Source organism: Miscanthus floridulus, chromosome 2 (genome assembly GCF_019320115.1).
Source record: "Miscanthus floridulus cultivar M001 chromosome 2, ASM1932011v1, whole genome shotgun sequence".
Classification (NCBI taxonomy): domain Eukaryota; kingdom Viridiplantae; phylum Streptophyta; class Magnoliopsida; order Poales; family Poaceae; genus Miscanthus; species Miscanthus floridulus.
In genome coordinates this window covers 10,207,553-10,225,930 of record NC_089581.1, presented here as the reverse complement: position 1 = coordinate 10,225,930, position 18,378 = coordinate 10,207,553, and the positions used below count along the sequence as shown (strand labels likewise).

Here is an 18,378-nt window from a genome sequence, read left to right as displayed (position 1 = left end):
TAGTTTTTCTCATACTTACTATGAAGTGCACTAATCATGGCGCCTCGAAATAGGTTATCGACAGCCAAGAACTTTTGCTCCTCCTCAGGAGTAAATTATTCAGGCTTCCCCTGTGCGGCGTGATAGCAGTTCATAGCAGTCAACCACAACACCATCTTGGCACACGATATCATGAAATTCTTGCCATCAAAGATATTCGGCTTCAAAGCAGCAGCAAAACCACTGACAAAAAATTGTCTAACATTAGGTTTTTGGAATGTTAGAAAATTAGGCATTTTCATGGTCAATTAAATCCAGAAATAAAACATCAGCAGGTTCGTGACGACATATATGTGTATATGTATATCACTAACAAACGCTACAACATGCAAGTATGACATACCGATCGATACAGTAAATACGCAAAGTACGGTAATCAGAGAGTTAAGAGTGTACCCAGCGGAGGGTCCCATACCGAGGGCATCAGAGGCTCCATTCGCACCAGACATAGTGTGTTGCTCGAAGTCGTGGACCACAGTCGATGCAGGAAGGTGTTCGCAGTGCAGTCCCACGAACGGTCACCAGGAAGAAGACACCTTGTTGTTCCGTGAGCGATCACCAGGAAGAAGACATATGCGATGTGGACGAGCAGTCGCGGAATCGCTCCCCAAAAACCTAATCGCTGCACACCCCGTGCAAGGTTCGCAGGCGAACGAGGGTTCCGGAGGCAACTGCTCTCCCGTTGCTCCGTGCGCGCAGAGGTACGGGACGGGAAAAACCAAAGGGCGGCTGAGATGTGGTCCCTCGGAAGCCAAGGGAAGATTGGACTGACGAAGGACTTCTACTTTTATGCTTACGGCGGGGAGGGAGAAAGCCAACCGAGGAACTCAGGAGACGGAGACACGAAGAGACGGTAACTGACGCAATCAACTCGCCTCCACCATAAAAGAGAGAAACTCCCATAATTATGTGGATTAAGTGGCAAAACCTGGCCATGCTCGTCCGCTCGCCGCCTGCCTGCCACGCCCACGGCTCGGCCGGCAGCGGCGGCGGCGCGCGCGTGTGGCACTCCTATGTCCTTTTCTCAGCTTCTCAATTAAGATGGATAATTTTCAACCAAATGAGCTGAGTCAACGTTCAGTCAAAATTCCGTACGGTATTAAACTATATAACGCTTAATGTTACGGACCATAGAGTTTTATTTGATTTATTAAATATTATATGGGACAAGCCCATAATATATCAACGTAAGCGTCAGGCCTTGTTCGTTGCTACCCGAGCAAGGAAGTCTGCCTTTCCAGACATGTATGTTCATTCAACCGACGCATCCGTGCTCGCATCAGCACCTTTGTGAACGCATCCGTAGCAGTGTAGCACGAATGAAGAACACTAGTCACCCTCCTTGCATCTATTCTCCTGATGCCTTCCATTCTTGAAGCGTTTTTCTGTTTCCTCTTAGGCACTATCGGCACACCTCTCTCACTGATGTGCCATCTACTAGACTACTACTACTACTAGATAATTGTAAGAAGGGATAGACTCCGCAGTATATATATAAGTAATGGTCCAGACGTTATGACAGATGCACTCTGGACACTAGTAAATTGAACTTATTATAGCCAATTTAAAAAGAGTACAGGGGTGTTCAAATCATGGTTCTCCAGACATGTCAGTCAATCATTTATCATGTATGTAATGTTTATTTCCAATATTTTACATCATATTAGTGGCTTGTGACTAGCTACTTTCTTCAATATATACAGTTTTGCCCTCTATGTACATGATATGTTGTTATCCTGTGCCTTTTTATACTTCTTTTCTTGGTAAATATGATTGTGTTGCAGTCATTGTGGTCACATATCCCCCATGGACATTGATAGAAGCCCTGATCTGCCAGTCATTGTGTTGTCCTACTATTGCTGAACACATCTCAGTAATCATGATTTCGAACTGTATGCACATCCTTCCAACCAACACCGTACCTGTACATAATATGAAAGTTCGACTGGTCAAAATTTTTTGAAAGAAATAGGAAGGTAAGATGGTCAATCCGATAGCCCCACCTAACATCGCTTTTCTATTTTCCCTAAAGCCATTTTTTTATGTTTGACCAAATTTTTAGAAAAGAGTATAAATATTTATGACACCAAATGATACATTATGAAACTATATTTTTATGGTGTTCCTAATGATACTAATTTGGTTCTATAGATCTTTGCGCTCTTTTCTAAAAATGGTCAAATTTTAAAAAGTTTGATTTAAGATTACTCTAAGAATCGATTTAGTTAGGGACGGCGGGAGTATTAAATAAGTCTATGCTATGACTTTTCCATAGATGCATTTTTTGTTGTTTGCATAGTTTAGTTTGTTGAAAAGATAGATATGAAAGTTAATTTTCTTCCATTCTAAAAGTACAGTAAGGTATCTCGAACTAACAATTTTGCGAGATCCTAGGATTAGCTAATATTAGTTCACAATCATAGCGGCCTAAAGTGAAATATTATAGTAGATATATACATACATGCATTATTCAGAGTTTCAAACCAATGGGTCTTTGTCTATGCGAAAATCTCTCTGTGTCTATGGCTCTACATTTTAAAGATCGAATAATTTTTCTAGGAGAGTCAAAACTTCATATCTTTCATCAAAATAATAACAATGGTATGTGCATCCTCTTAATAAATAGGGTGACAGTTATATGAAACAGTACCTTGTTGCAGCACCCATGATGAAATTTTCTTGACCATTACATCAACTGGTTTAGGCGCACATTATGTTAAGCGCTCATCTCCTTTGGCAGGCTAGCATCTAGAAAATACAAGCTGCAAAACAAGTGATATATATAGAATTAGTATGTTTATCAGGCTAATCATATTGCACTCTCTCATGTACATGCAACTTTGAGATGTGTGAATATTTTTTAATCCTTTTTACTAAGAGCATAACGCACCTCATAGACATAAAGGCCATACCAACAAATACTGCTTTAACAGCATCCTTGCGTCCAGCATATTCAAATGCTTGCGGTAGCATTTCATACAGTGTTAGAAAAGCCATCACTCCTCCCACTGTAAAAAAAAAAGAGAAAAAATATCAGTTGAGTGAATACTTTCAGCTAATTGAATGGAATGGTTTTTATATAGTAATTACAGTTACCTAATCCAAGTAGACCTTCCAATATTTCAGGATTCAAGTTGCTTGGGAATAGGTATGCTGTAAAAAAAACTTCATTTCACATGCATTGCTTTGAGGTACAATATAAATAACTCTATGAACTCAACTACTTTTCAATCATGACCTCATGCTCTTTGCAAAGTCTTAACCTTTGGAACCAAACTTACCCTATTTTCTGTTTTCTATTTCTAATGATGACAAAAATACTAAATAAATCATTTCTAAGTTTATAGGCTGCGTTCTAGGTCCAGCCCATAAAACACAACGAACCTAAGCCAAAAAAAAAAAGTGTGTCTAGGCTGGATAACAGGCTGCAGCCCAGGTCCAGCACATGAAACACAAGGAACCTAAGCCCACAAACCATGTAACACAAGTAACCTAAGCCCAATATTGCTTCGGGTTTTTTTTAAAGAAAAAAGGTGGCAGAATAATTGTGTCACAGAGTAATCAAACCCACACCCTCCAATCACAAGAACACATGCCACTCGAACTAAACATGTATTTGCAAGTTTAGTATCACACCAATGGTAATTATACTTCCAAAAGAGTAGTTCAACCAACGAAAATTAGTTCCTCATGTATATTCACTTAACGAAAATTAGTAGATTTTTTTATTGCATCTGTTGCATCGATATGATTTGAGCAAATTCATCTTCCATCCTGAATGTACCGATAATCCATTTTCAAACCTTAATAGCTCAATTAGATTGTAACCACTGTTAAAAAGTCAACTTACCCACAATAATCACACCTAGTGGCTCTGCAAAACCAGATAATGTTGCTAATTTGAAGGCTTGCCATTTGCTGCACCAGAGACATGGAAACTAAGTATTACTGAAAGTTTAAATATAGTTTTTTTTTGTTTACAAAATAAGTGCAACAATCATATTTCTTTATTCTGCATGCAGTTAGTGCCCTTAGTGGTTATTATTTGATAGAATGGGATCCAACATGAAAGGGGGCATATTTCTTCTATTAAAAAAAAGATACATTAGTACCTGCAAGTGGCAAAGTACGCTGGGAGAGCTACTGCAATACCCTGGGGATGAATGAAAGCAACAGGTAGGTATTAGCACATTTGATCTATGTTGTGAACTAAATTGTGTGTTGAGAAGAAATATATATGCTACTTTCTGTAGAGTAAATTACCTCTGGAATGTAGTGTAGTGCTATAGCAAGGGCCAAGTTCAAACCAACACGGAAGCCCTGATAAGTAGATATGACTAGTTATTAGATATACAATATGTGATATTCACTATTATAAAAATTCAGGTCCATACTTATTCTCTGTCTGGCCCTATACTATTAAGCCTAGGCTATTTATATAATAAGCCAGAAAAGGGCAAATAATGCTTTGGGCTTAGAATCTCAGCTTCAAAGAAGCCCTGCTCCTCTTTCGCATGCAATAAACAATGGGCCTTGATTGAAGCACAAAAAGGACCATGGCCCACACACCACAAGACAATTCGCACTAGATATTGACCTTGGTCAAACTACCAAGACAACCCTAGTTGGCATCTTCATCCAGTTGCACTAAGCCCCTAGCTCCTACTAAGCACCACAGGTGCCTTTCCTCTAAAATCTGCTCGAGGACATGCTATACACTAGTTAGGGGAAGCTTTATTAAAGATTAGACACCTAGTCATTGTGATGTTTTATACTCATTACCCATGGATTAAAATATTAATGTGTCCTCAACTAAAAAGTGTATATTAGGGAGGAATGCGACTGATATGATTGTCAAAAAATAATATGTGTATGAATGAATATAGTCATCAGAAAAGGTAATTTCATCATTGCTAGAAAACTTTACAACCTTTAGATTGTGAAAACAAAGATTAAGTTAGCTAAACAGGAAACAATGAACAATACCTTTGTTGTTCCGAGAAATGCAGCAGTGCCCACAGGGAAGTTTTGCAAACTCACACCAGCAACTGTATTTTTTTCAAGGCAATCATTAAACCAATTAAACTTGTAGTTGTAGGAAGATGCATATGATTCATGATTATATGCATATTGCATATTAAAAACTCAAACCCTAGGGGTAATACCTTCCCCCGAGGCATTGACGGAAAGGTAGTCACATTGTATGGTTACTTTCATCAATTTCTTTTTTTTTTTGTCATATCATTAAGTGAAAAGGTTGCATATATAATTAATCTGTGGATATATATAAAACTCATAAATTGTTGTATACAAAGGCATCAACACAGATAAATATGACACTTATTAATGGTAATTAACCTAGAACTCACATGGTATGGTTACTTTCGTCAATTTCATGTTTCATAGCAGTTAGTTAAATATAAAAAAAAATCTATGGATATGAATAAAACTTCATAAACTGTTGTATACCAACATCAACATAAATATACAGATATTTTTATAAGAATTTATTCTATATAAAGCAACAAAACTAGTTTAGGCATGTTTAGGGTTTACCAATGGCTGTGACAACTACGCTAAATATAACTCTTCGGCGATGTCTCATCATAAGTTCCTTTCCTGCTCTGTTGTCACCAGCCTTTTTTTAAATGAAATATAGAGCGGGGAATAATTGCTATGTTAGTTTTCACATTAAAATGTTACCGATTGACTACTGAACCAAGTCGATGGAAGCTATACCTGTTTGTCATTTTCATCTGCCACACTGCAATCTGGCTCAGGGAAAACGTCTGCAATTGTTGAAAATAGCAATGCTCCAGCAAAAAACTGCAACCCACATGTCAAAATGTTTAGAAAGATTTTACAAATGCCCAACAACATAACTTGCTTTTCTTACCCAAAGGTTTCCTCTCAGAAAACCAATGGCATTGACAGCATCATAAGCCAAGTCAAAGAAAGACATGCTCAGCATGAGTCCAGTAGCAAAGCCCTGCAAAATGGCCAAAATACATTATTTTAAAATGTTGGATTGTGGACAATCAAACTTGTAATTCTTTCAACGTAACTCCATGGGCAATGGTTAGTAAATAGTAATATCATCAACCTGTAAAATCCCGAGTGTTTTGTTGTTTGGCGCATGATTGAGTATAGCCAACAGTGCACCTGGTGAATAGTATACAAGAATCTTTAGTTATGTGGAGTATACAAATTAAATCTGGGCAATATACATTTGGATAAAATCTTTAGTTATCTTAATAGGTTTCTTATGTGTGGTTATCTTGTGGTTATGGCCTGGCTCTATGTACCATGAACTTTATCCTGAAGAAACCTATGTGTGCAAATAGTTCCCATTGTTGACATGATAGGAGCTAGTTTATCTATTCTTTTCAAGTTCTTTTATTCTCGGATGCAATATAAGCTCCACTAATCAATTTATACCAGTCCACTCCAAAATTTTGGACAGAGACCTAGGGACTAGCATGACTAGTGTCGTTTCAAATTCAAGATCCAAGGTGCATAATCGAAACTCTCAGATTATTGTGAACCAAAAAAATATCTGATTAGGACGAGCAACTGGAAATGTCAAAGTTTTTTTTTAACCGAAATGGCAGGGGAGTCCCCTGCCTATTTTTTTTTCTTTTTTCTTTAATAAGGAAAACAGGAGAATACAACTGTACAAAGACAACAGGAAACAGAAAAGTACAAGGCATCCAGGCCCAAAGAGAAAAAACTAACCATGCATGAGTAAATAATGTAAATGTAGTACAAACAACTCAAGTGATCATGAAAATGTACAACGAGAGGAAGTAAATTGTTGGTACATACCTAGGGAGGTGCTTAAACCGCCGACGAGGGACAGGGTGAGAGCAATGGCAACCTTTGGATCCATATGTGTATCAGGTGATTTATCAGCTGGATCTTCAATTCCCTTTGCAGCAGGCGGTGAGCTGTAATAAAGGCTTGAGGAGAGGCTGCTACGAGAATTGGAAGGATGGTATGGAAGGCGTTCAGATGAACGGATCGAGGCTGCTTGGATTTGGGACGATGATGGAGATGGGTCAGTGTGGGCTAGCTTTGCTTTCCCTTATATAAAGGCCAATGCAAGGCCAGTGCATCATGCCGGGGAGCTTGTGTGTGACAACGTAAGTGATGATGCATAAAGCATGATGTATATAAAAAAAATCAGTAGATAATGGGGAGGGTATTGAGTTGAGCATCAAGTGGAGCAGGAGGCACGTTACAGTCATGGATGGATGGAGGGATTCCTGCAGGTAGCTTGCATTTGTCCAGTTCCAGTTGATGAGACCATCGAGGGGTCAAGTCTGGAATGACTTCGCGTGGTAGCTTAATGACATAACATACCTGTGGTAGAAGCAAGGATGCCTGTAGTGTAGGCAAGGTAACATCCATCCCATCGTTCAATTCGGCAATCCATCGCCTGTTACCAGCTAGGGGAGAGTAGCTAGACAAAGGAATACAAAGCTCCATAATACATATAGCTGTATCTGCATAGGAGGAAACAGTGGTGTGGTTTATTTTTGTTTCAAATTTTTTGGTCCCAAATGACAGAGGCACATTTATTTATTTATTTTATATAATACTCTACTGCCGTAGGTGTTTCACAATGCATGATCTAATCAAAAGGTGCCTTATTAAGTGCAGGAAAAAGTGGCGCTAGGTGCAGGGCAGGCATACATGCATCAGCACAGCAGCATTCTGCATGCATATCTTTCGAGGCCATGTTCGCATGTCTTATAATCCATACATTTTAGCTTATTTTTAGTTAGAATAATATTTTTCTCTCACAAAAAATTAATTAAAATAGTATTTTAGCTTGTTTTTTTCAGCGAAGCCAACAGGGCTCAGAGTACCCTGCACGGTGCAATGTGTGTTGTCGATGATGGATGGGAGAGGGCGCGTGCGTTGTCCAGTATTTTATTTTACCCGGAAACCTTTACCCAGGCCACTAGTAGCTAGTAGAGTATGTTTACAATGCAAGGAAACTGTAAAGAACACCCAGACTAGCTAGTGTTTCGTGTTGTCACCCCCGGTTGCCCTTTAAGGTTTTATAATAAGGTCGAGTGGTCTCACGTCATCACGCACCAAGCTTAACCATTCATATCATCCAGTTAGGACAAGGAAATCAAATTCATACTAAATCTGCGGTACACCATTTACATCATCCAGTCAGGTCAAATTCATACCCAATTCGTCGTACATCATTTGCATCATCCAGTTTGGACAAGGGAATCAAATTCATACAAAATTTACCATACATCATTTGCATCATCCAGTTAGGACAAGGAATTTTTTTTTGCGAACATGTTGTGCTTGTGTTTCATTAAGAGTAAAATGACAAGGAAATCAAATTCATACCAAATTTGCCGTAGATCATCAAGTTAGGACAAGGAAATCAAATTTATACCAAGGAAGTCAAATTCATACTGAATTTGCCATACATGTGTTATGGAGTGCATATCTACGCTTCATATATATACATGTGAAAGCAAACGTCGAATTCAAATATAAGAAACTCAAAATAAATGCAGGGATATTTCTTGATGAAATTGTAACTTTTTTTCCTCATCGGAGGCACTAGCGCCCTGCCGTCTAGTGCCCGCAGCACGTCCGGACGCAACTCCCAGTCCCAGCGAACTGAACCATGGCCCAGCTCCCGGTCACAGGCCCACCGCAGCCCGCCCCCCGTGCACACTCCGCCCCGTCTCTGCACTCGTCGGTCGCCCCTGACCCCCTCCTCTCTCCGCGTGGGCGGCACTCAGGAGCCACGATGAGCAGCTGAGGACGAGCATGCCCCCAACTTGCCCCCGACCGTAGCACCCCCAAGCCCCGTCTGCCGACTCCCCGTGCACCCGTCCGCTGGCCCCTGGCTCGCCCCGACCGAACAACGTAAAACACTTGCAACATGAATGCAACATAAGACTGAAAACAGATGAAACATTTGGAAATATGTTTTTGCAACATGTGTGTGAAACACATGAAACATCCAAAATAAAACACTTGCAACATTAAACCACTTGCTGCAACATGACTAAAACATTTGGAAACATACTGTTGCAACATATGCAACATCCCGATCAAAAATGATTGCAACATATATCTAGAAATAGATGAAACAATTTAAACAAACGCTTGTAACATGCCTCTGAAAACACTTGCAATATGTGCAATATCTCTCGATCTACTTTTACAATATCAAGATAAAATAATTGCAACATACATCTGAAACGCCTGAAACACTTGAAACATACATATGCAACATAGGGGAGGGGAAGACCGGGCTGCTTGATTCTGGCCATCAGGGTCAGAGCCGCGCGACGAGCCCCGGCGTGGGAGCACCGCCCGTGCTCGTGGGTGCCCTTGGCTCGGCCGGCGAAGACATGAGGTGCCACGGCACATGCGGCCCAACGATCATGGCGGGATCAGTGGCGTGCGTGACGGCGATCGGAGATGGACAGTGAGGGAGCGAGCGGCATAGGTGTCTAGGATGGGTGCACGGCGCGGCTAGCGATGGGGTGGGGCACAACGCGACAGTGGACGTGCGCGCGATGCGGCCGACGATGGGGCACGGCGCGGCAGCTAACGAGCGCGCGATAAAGGAAGGGGCGTGGACAATGTGTGGTCATGCTGCTTTGGAGCTTGGCGGATAAGCACTAAGGAGTTGGGGATGAGCGGGTGTGAAAGCATCTAGGCTCCTAATTTGGTTTTGGTGATTAATGACAATACAAGATTACTATAACTAACGTGTGTTTTGTAGAGGCAATTAAGTTAGGTCATGGTAATGGAGATTGATTGGGCAATCAAGGTGGTCATGCCCCTATGATGGAAATCATTTTGGTTTTCAAAGGATGGACGACAAGGTTAAGGATGACTAGTTTTAAGTATCGATTGGAGTTGGAGAGACACTTAGAGTAGTTTAGGACTTTATTTTCCCTTTGGCCGTACTATTAAGGGGGGTATGGACGGATAGCTTGACCTAGATGAGTCTAGTGAGTTAGGTGTGGTGCACACTAATTAAAACTAGCGCTAGGTAGCTCCTACATATGCCTATGATCCTATGGAGCAAGCTTCATTCACATATGTTCGAGAGTTAGAAATGAATGGAGGGTCAAATGTTGACTGGACGCTAGCTCTGGTTGGACCAGACGCTGGCTACAGGGTCCGGTCAGTTCATTTGACCAAGGAGATTGCGTTCGGTGCGACCGGACGCTGAGTGGTTGAGTGATCGGATGCTGAGGGCCAGCGTCCGGTCGACTCCAGTAAGGTTCTAGAGAAGGAATTCAGCGACCGGACATGACCGGTCAGTACTGACTGGACCCTAGGGGTTTAGCGTCCGGTCGAGTACAGTAAGGTTCTAGTGAGGGTTTAATGTGACCGGACGCGTCCGGTCAGTGGTGATCGGACCCTGCAAGCGTCTGGTCAACACTTAATCATTGGTGTGCGGGTTGAACTGACCGAAGCATCCGGTCACCCCGCAGAGGCACATAACAGTTCGTTTTTCAGGCTGCCTTATAAATAGAAGCTCCACTCGTGTGTGGATTCACTTTGGCTCATTCCAATAGTTGAAAAATACATTTGTGAGTGCCAAGTAGAGCAAGGTCCTAGTGAGGTGATTGAGATTTGAGAATCCAAGAGAGTAGCCTTATTAGTGAATCAAGAGTAGCAAAGTATGCATCCACCGTTGTCATTAAGCTTCGCATGGTCAAGTGAGAGTTCGTGCTTGTTACTCTTGGTGATCGCCATCACCTAGATGGCTTGGTGGTGATTGGGAGCTTGGTGATCATCCGACGAAGCTTGTGGGTGACCCAACTCATGTTATGAGCAGTTATGGGTGATTCACCGCGACGGAGTGTCGAAGAATCAACCCGTAGAGAGCACTTGATCCTTGCGCGGATCAAGGGGGAGCTACACCCTTGCGTGGGTGCTCCAACAAGGACTAGTGGGGAGTGGCGACTCTCTGATACCTCGGCAAAACATCGCCGTGTTCCTCTCTCTCTCTCCATTTACTTTGAGCATTTACTTTGAGCAATTCAATACTTGTTGTTACATTCATAAAATTGCTATGCTAGAGTAAGTTTGGAACGTAGGTTGCAAGTCCTTTATGCGTTAGATTAATAGAAACACTTTTCTAGGCACAAGGGGTTAATTGGGCTAACTGTAGGATTTAATTATTGCAAGAAAATTTAGAATTAGCCCAATTCACCCCCCCCCCTCTTGGGCATCTTGATCCTTTCAATTGGTATCAAAGCCTCGTGCTCATGTTTTTAAGCTTAATCGCTTATAGTAAGATGTCTCATGGGGATGGGCCTCCTCCTATCTTTGAGGGAGATGACTTTCCATATTGGAAAATCTGCATAGAGGCGTACTTAGAAGCTGTAGACGTTGGTATACTTAGAACTGCCACACAAGGCTTCCCAAAACCTCAGGATGCTACACACTTACAAGGCGATGAGGTTAATTATGAAAAGTGGAATGCAAAGGCTCGAAACACCATCTTTAGAGGCCTTTGCAAAAATGTGTTCAACCCGTAAGGAACCACAAAGACGCCCATGCACTATGGTCAGACATTTATGCGCTCCATGAGAGAACCAAGAGTGAGCGTGAGGAACGCTATCATCTTGTGATTAAAAAGCTAAATTCATTTTATATGCTTCCCAAAGAATGTGCTAATGAGATGTATTCACGTTTGAATGTTCTTGTAGAGGAAGTCAATGGGCTTGGACTTACTCAAATGTCATCATCCGACGTTGTGAGAAAGATCTTGAGTGTTCTCCCTATTGACAAATATAGGCATATTGTGACCGTGCTACACCAAGGTGATCTTTCCACCGCTATATCAACATAAATCTTGGGAAAGATCAATGCTCATGAGATGTACATGCACATCACGCCACAAGATGGCTCATCCTCTACCAAGAAGAAAGAGAAGGACGTAGCATTCAAAGCTAGCCAAGATAAGGGCAAAGTAAGACTTGAGTATGAGAGCTCAAGTGATGAAGAAGATGAAGATGAAGATCTTGCTCTTATGGTGAAGAAAGCAGCCAAAATGCTAAAAAAGCTAAACAAGAGTGGCATCAAGTTCGATGGCAAGAAGAATAAGTTCTTCACAAGCTCTAGAAGAAAGCCAATCTTTGAAATGGATTGCTTCAATTGTGGTGAACTTGGTCATCTAGCACATCAATGCACCAAGCCCAAGAAAGACAAGTTCAAGAATAAGAACAAGGGCAAGAAAGATGACTCAAGTAACGAAGATGAAGATGAGAAGAAGAAGAACAAGCCATACAAGAAGAGAGATAGCAAAAAGAGGGACTTCCACAAGAAGAAGAGTGGAAAGGCCTATATCGTCGGTGATTGGCTCACGGACATTGATTCATCTAGTGGATCATCCGATGATGATAGTGAAAATGAGAAGGTGTCCGCCATTGCTATTGATCTTGCATCTTCACTGCCACCATTGCCATCATCCTCTACACACCTATGCCTTATGGCCAAGGGTGAACGCAAGGTAACTAATAATGATAATAGTAGTGATGATGAGCAAGCTAGTGATAATGATAGCGATAGCGATGATGATGATTTACCTTCATATGATGATCTTGTCAAAATACTAAGACAATACACTAAGATCATCAGAAAGAGTAGAGCTAAAAATAAAAAGCTTGATGCTAAAAATGATTCACTCTTAGCAAAATGCGATACATTGGAAAAGGCTAATGTTGAGCTTAAAGAGACAAATGATGTTATATCATCCAAACTCAAGGAGCTCAAATCTTCTAAGAAAGAGCTTAAAGATAAACATGATAAACTTGAGTGGGTGCACAATGAGCTCATCACTAGCCACAACAAGCTAAAAGATGAACATATAACTCTAAAGATCAATTATGATACTCTTGTTATTGCTCAAGAATTTTTGCCAAATGAGCCACATGATGCTACTAACCATGTTGTTAAGATTGATATAGCTACATCATGTGATGATTTGATTGATGAGAGCATTGAGCAAGGATCTAGTGGCAAAGGTAAGAAAGTGGTTGAGTGCAATGACTATGATGAATATGTCAAGCTCAAGAACACAAATGAAAAGCTCATGAAAGATCTTGAAGAAATGAAAAGCCACAACACCATTGTGCTAGAAACTCTTGAGCATGATGAATAGTTTATTCTTGAGAATGAGAAACTCAAAGAAGAGAACAAGAAGCTCAAGGAAGAGAAAAACAATGATATTCTCAAGGAAGAGAACAAGAAGCTCAAGATGGAGAAAGAGCATCTCAAGATGGGATTGAGCGAGTTTGCTAGAGGCAAGCATCTCCAAAGTGAGCTACTCATGAACACCGTCATGAAGATGGATAGAAGTGGCATTGGATATGTGGCAAGTGTAGAGAAGAAGAATGCTCAAGTTCAACAACAACAATCAAAGCCAAAGCCAAAGCCAAAGAGATGTTTTGAGTATGGACAAGAATGCCACTTTGCTCATGAGTGCCAAACTCCACCACCACAACCCTTGCCCAAGCATGCTAGACCATTTGTCTTCAATACTCACTACATGCTTAGAAAGGATTCTAGTAGAAAGATGAAAGTCATGTTCTTAGGACCTCCTAACAAGAATAGGCCTAAGAAGATTTGGGTGGCTAAGTCACTTGTTGAGAAGGTGAAGGGCCCTCAACAAGTTTGGGTTCCTAAAGCTTGAATCTCTTGTGTGTAGGTGAACTACAAGACCGGTGGAAGTCATTGGGTTATTGATAGTGGTTGCACTCAACATATGACCAGTGATCCTCGTATGTTCACCTCACTAGATGAAGAGGTAGATGGACAGAGAAAATAACATTTGTAGATAATTCAAAGGGCAAGGTTAAAGGATTGGGCAAAGTGGCAATATCAAATGATCATTCCATCTCCAATGTGCTCTATGTTGCTTCATTGAGCTTCAACTTGCTATCCGTTGGGCAATTGTGTGATCTTAGCTTTCAATGCTTATTCACCGAGAAGGAGGTTGTTGTATCCAAGGTAGATGACAATCAAGTGATATTTAATGGATTTAGATACAACAACTTATATCTAGTGGACTTCACCTTCAAAGATGCAAATTTGAAGACTTGCCTATTCACCAAAACAATACTTGGATGGCTATGGCATAGAAGACTTGCTCATGTTAGGATGAGCTCACTTAAGAAGCTTATGAAGAATGATTTGGTGAAAGGGTTGAAGGATGTGAAGTTTGAGAAGGACAAGCTTTGTAGTGCATGTCAAGCCGGCAAGCAAGATGCAAATACTCATCCAACCAAAGCTTTTATGCCAACCACAAGAGTGCTAGAACTCCTTTACATGGATTTATTTGGACCAACAACATACAAGAGTTTAGGAGGAAATCTTTATTGTCTTGTGATTGTTGATGACTATTTAAGGTATACATGGGTATTCTTTCTTCATGACAAGTCCGAAGTTGCATCTTGCTTCAAAAAGTTTGCCAAGAGAGCACAAAATGAATTTGAAGTGAAGCTCAAGAAGATTAGAAGTGATAATGGCAAAGAGTTTGACAACATAAACATAGAAGCTTATTGTGATAAAGTTGGAATCAAACATGAAGTCTCCGCAACTTATACTCCTCAATAAAATGGTGTAGTTGAGAGGAAGAACCGGACATTGATCACTCTTGCAAGAACAATGCTTGATGAGTACAACACCCTTGAAGCTCTATGGGCGGAAGTAATCAACACCGCATGCTATGCATCCAATCGCCTATTCCTTCAAAAGTTTCTTGGCAAGACACCTTATGAGTTACTCAATGGGAAGAAGCCAGACGTCTCCTTCTTTAGGGTGTTTGGTTGCAAATGCTACATCTACAAAAAGAGAAAACACTTAGGGAAGTTCCAAAGACGTTGTGATATTGGTTTTCTTGTTGGTTACTCATCAAAGTCTAAAGCATATGGAGTATTTAATCATGCCACTAGCTTGGTTGAAGAAACATATGATGTGGAATTTTATAAATCTAACGGCTCCCAAGGAGCACATAAGAATCTTGATGATGTAGGTGATGAACCATTGAGGGAGGCTATGAAGAATATTCTGGTGGGAGACATCAAGCCAAAAGATAATGAAGATGATGTACAAGTTATTGATCAACCTTCTTCATCAAGTGTGCCACAAGATGGTGAAAAAGATGGGAGAGTAGAAAATAAAGATACTCATATCTCCCATGAGCAAATGGTGGTACAAGCACAAGATATTGATGCTCCACAACCTCCTCCTCAAGTGGTCAATAGAAGAAATACACATCTCCTACAAGATCATCCACAAGATTTCAGCATAGGGAGTCCATCAAAGGGTGTAATGACTCGATCTCAAAAATTTGCTTTATTTATTGCTCATCACTCTTTTGTCTCTTGCTATGAGCCTACCAAGATAGAAAAAGCTCTTAAAGATTTAGATTGGATCAATGCCATGCATGAAGAGTTGAACAACTTCACTTGCAATGAAGTTTGGACTCTTGAAGAGCGACCAAAAGGTGCAAGAGTCATTGGAACAAAGTGGGTGTTCCGCAACAAGCAAGATGATCAAGGTGTTGTGAGGAACAAGGCAAGACTAGTTATAAAGGGGTTCTCCCAAGTTGAAGGTTTAGATTTTGGAGAGACCTTTACACCGGTTGCAAGATTAGAAGCCATCCATATCCTACTTGCATATGCATCACATCATGAAATGAAACTATATCAAATAGATATGAAAAGTGCATTTTTAAATAGCTTTATTAATGAACTAGTCTATGTTGATCAACCTCCCAGGTTTGAAGACCCTAGATATCCTAATCATGTTTATAGGTTGTCCAAGGTACTATATAGGCTTAAGCAAGCCCCAAGAGCTTGGTATGAGCGCCTTTGGGACTTCCTCATTGAGAAGGGCTTCACCATTAGGAAGGTCGACACCACACTATTCACCAAGAAGCTTGATGGACATATCTTAATTTGTTAAGTATATGTTGATGATATCATCTTTGGATCATCAAATAAAGACTCATGCAAAGAATTTGTTGAATTGATGTCAAAGGAGTTTGAGATGTCCATGATTGGTGAGCTTATATTCTTTCTTGGTTTTCAAGTTAAGCAAATGAAAGAAGACATCTTCATCTCTCAAGAGAAATACACAAAAGATATTCTCAAGAGATTTAAGATGGATGAATGTAAGCCAATCAAGACACCAATGCCTACCAATGGACATCTCGACCTAGATGAGGGAGGTAACCCGGTTGATCAAATTCTCTACCGTTCCATAATTGGTAGCTTATTATATTTAACCACATCTAGGCTCGACATCATGTTTAATATGTGTATGTGTGCTAGATTTCAAGCTAATCCTAAGGAAACACATTTAATTGCCGTAAAAAGAATCCTTAGGTATCTTAAGCACACACCAAGCATTAGCCTATGGTATCTCAAAGGAGCTATATTTGAATTAGTTGGCTATTCCGATTTGGATTATGCCGGTTGCAAAGTTGATAGAAAAAGCACATCCGGAGGGTGCCATTTGCTTGGTAGATCACTTGTGTCTTGGTCCTCCAAGAAGCAAAATAGTGTGGATTTGTCCACCGCCGAAGCGGAATACATTACCGTGGGTGCTTGTTGTGCACAAATATTATACATGAAACAAACTTTGCTAGACTATGGTGTAGTTCTAGAAAAGATACCTCTTTTGTGCGACAATGAAAGTGCAGTAAAACTTACAAATAATCCGGTTCAACACTCTCGTACCAAGCACATAGATATCCGCCATCACTTTCTTAGAGATCATGTTGCGAAAAATGATATATCACTAGAAGGTGTAAGAACCAAAGATCAATTAACGGATATCTTCACTAAACCATTAGATGAGGCTATATTTTGTAGATTGCGAAATAAGCTCAATGTGCTTGATTTTAGCAACTTCACTAAAAATTGAGCTTGTGTTGTCCCTTGTATTGCATTGTAATATATAACATGTTTAACATTTTATAATGCATATAGGGCTTGTCTAACATGGTTAAGATAACTGCCAAAAAGCGTGTGAAGAAGCTTAACCTTGGATCAAACTTGACATTCAACTAGATTTACTTACAAGTATTGCATATGCATGAATGTTGTTTTTGTCGTTTTGTTCCATTTGCCCTCTTCTTAAAAAGAATTATAGCCTAAGGCAAAATATTTTGAAAAATATGAGGGTTTGAGAGAGGTCACTCACATTAGTCCCAATTGGTGTTTATTTGGATCTTATTTGAGTTGGGACTCGATTAGGAACAGGCAACGCGGAGAAACTTTGAAGATTTGCTGGAAAAGAGTGACCGGACGCTGCACCGGACTCTGCAGTCCAGCGTCCGATCAGTTCATAGGAGGTGAACTCACTGCGAAGGAGTGACCGGACTCTATCTTTCAGCGTCCAGTCAGAAGACGTCTCAGCGTCCGATCGTGTGAAGAATACGAAGGCTAAGTTGACCGGACTTTGGCTGCATCCAGTTGGTGTCCACCGAATACATCTGGTAGTGATTCTAGAGGAATTGGACCTCTCTGGAATCGACCGGACGCTAGGTGGTAGCGTCCGGTCACTACCACCAGAGTGTTCGGTCAGTAGATTTCGTGCGGCATCAGGACTCTTATCTTCGTTTCCTTTTGACTTTGGGGGCCACCCTATTTAACCGTGCGCTGTCTATCTAGTCCCGCATCCACCGTGCCCTAGCCGCCGTGAGTCACCGCAGCCACCATCTCTAGCCGCCAGCGTGCATGCCGCCGCCAGCCCACACGCACGCCGCCGCCAGCCCGCGCACACACCACTGCCAGCCCACGCGCACACCGCCGCCAGCTCGCGCGTACGTCATCGCCTGCTCCCACGCCGCCAGCGCCTCCTAGTGCCATGCCATGCCCTAGCCTCCACAAGCCTCACCAGCGCCACCCTCCACCAAGCCAAGCTCCACCATAGCAGCATTGCCATTGCACTTGCCCCAATCGCCGAGCTCGTGTCCTTCATCCTCTCGGCCGTCGATTCACCGCTTACGTCGCCAATCTTTGTTGAGTCAGAACTCTAGCCCTAGCCGAGTCGATGGTTCCCCGTAGGTCGCTTCTCTTCTTCTCGGATCGCCGGTTCGTCAGGTAGCAAGCCACTCGCTTCTATTTCGCATCTAAATTGCTTGCTCTCATAGGGTTTCACATCTATTAGATATATCGTATTTACTTGTATATCCTTCTATTCCATCATGCAGCGAGTCGGTGTTGTTGAGGTGTCAATTGCAGTTGACAGCTAACTTGGAGCCAACCTCGTGAGTACGGATCGAGGCCAAGCCTCGAAAGTGTCAGTGGATAGTTG

At 41.3% G+C, this 18,378-nt stretch overlaps 1 protein-coding gene across 3 annotated transcripts; it reads right to left on the bottom strand.

Annotated features, from left to right (window-relative positions):
• Positions 1-1,644: 1,644 nt before the first annotated feature.
• On the bottom strand, positions 1,645-7,111 carry LOC136537893 (zinc transporter ZTP29-like). Of its 3 annotated transcripts, XM_066529871.1 has the most exons (13): positions 6,865-7,111; positions 6,143-6,201; positions 5,936-6,028; positions 5,779-5,865; positions 5,596-5,677; positions 5,026-5,087; positions 4,303-4,359; positions 4,152-4,192; positions 3,890-3,957; positions 3,136-3,192; positions 2,930-3,047; positions 2,690-2,801; positions 1,645-1,961 (listed from the first exon to the last, which is right to left on the bottom strand). In XM_066529871.1, exons 1-12 carry the CDS (start codon positions 6,926-6,928, stop codon positions 2,756-2,758), a joined length of 834 nt encoding a protein of 277 aa, XP_066385968.1. In that variant the 5' UTR covers positions 6,929-7,111; the 3' UTR covers positions 1,645-1,961; positions 2,690-2,755. The 3 variants fall into 3 exon arrangements, with proteins under 3 accessions (XP_066385968.1, XP_066385969.1, XP_066385970.1); XM_066529872.1 differs by lacking the exon at positions 3,136-3,192; XM_066529873.1 differs by lacking the exon at positions 6,143-6,201 and having other exon boundaries at positions 6,865-6,953.
• Positions 7,112-18,378: the final 11,267 nt, after the last annotated feature.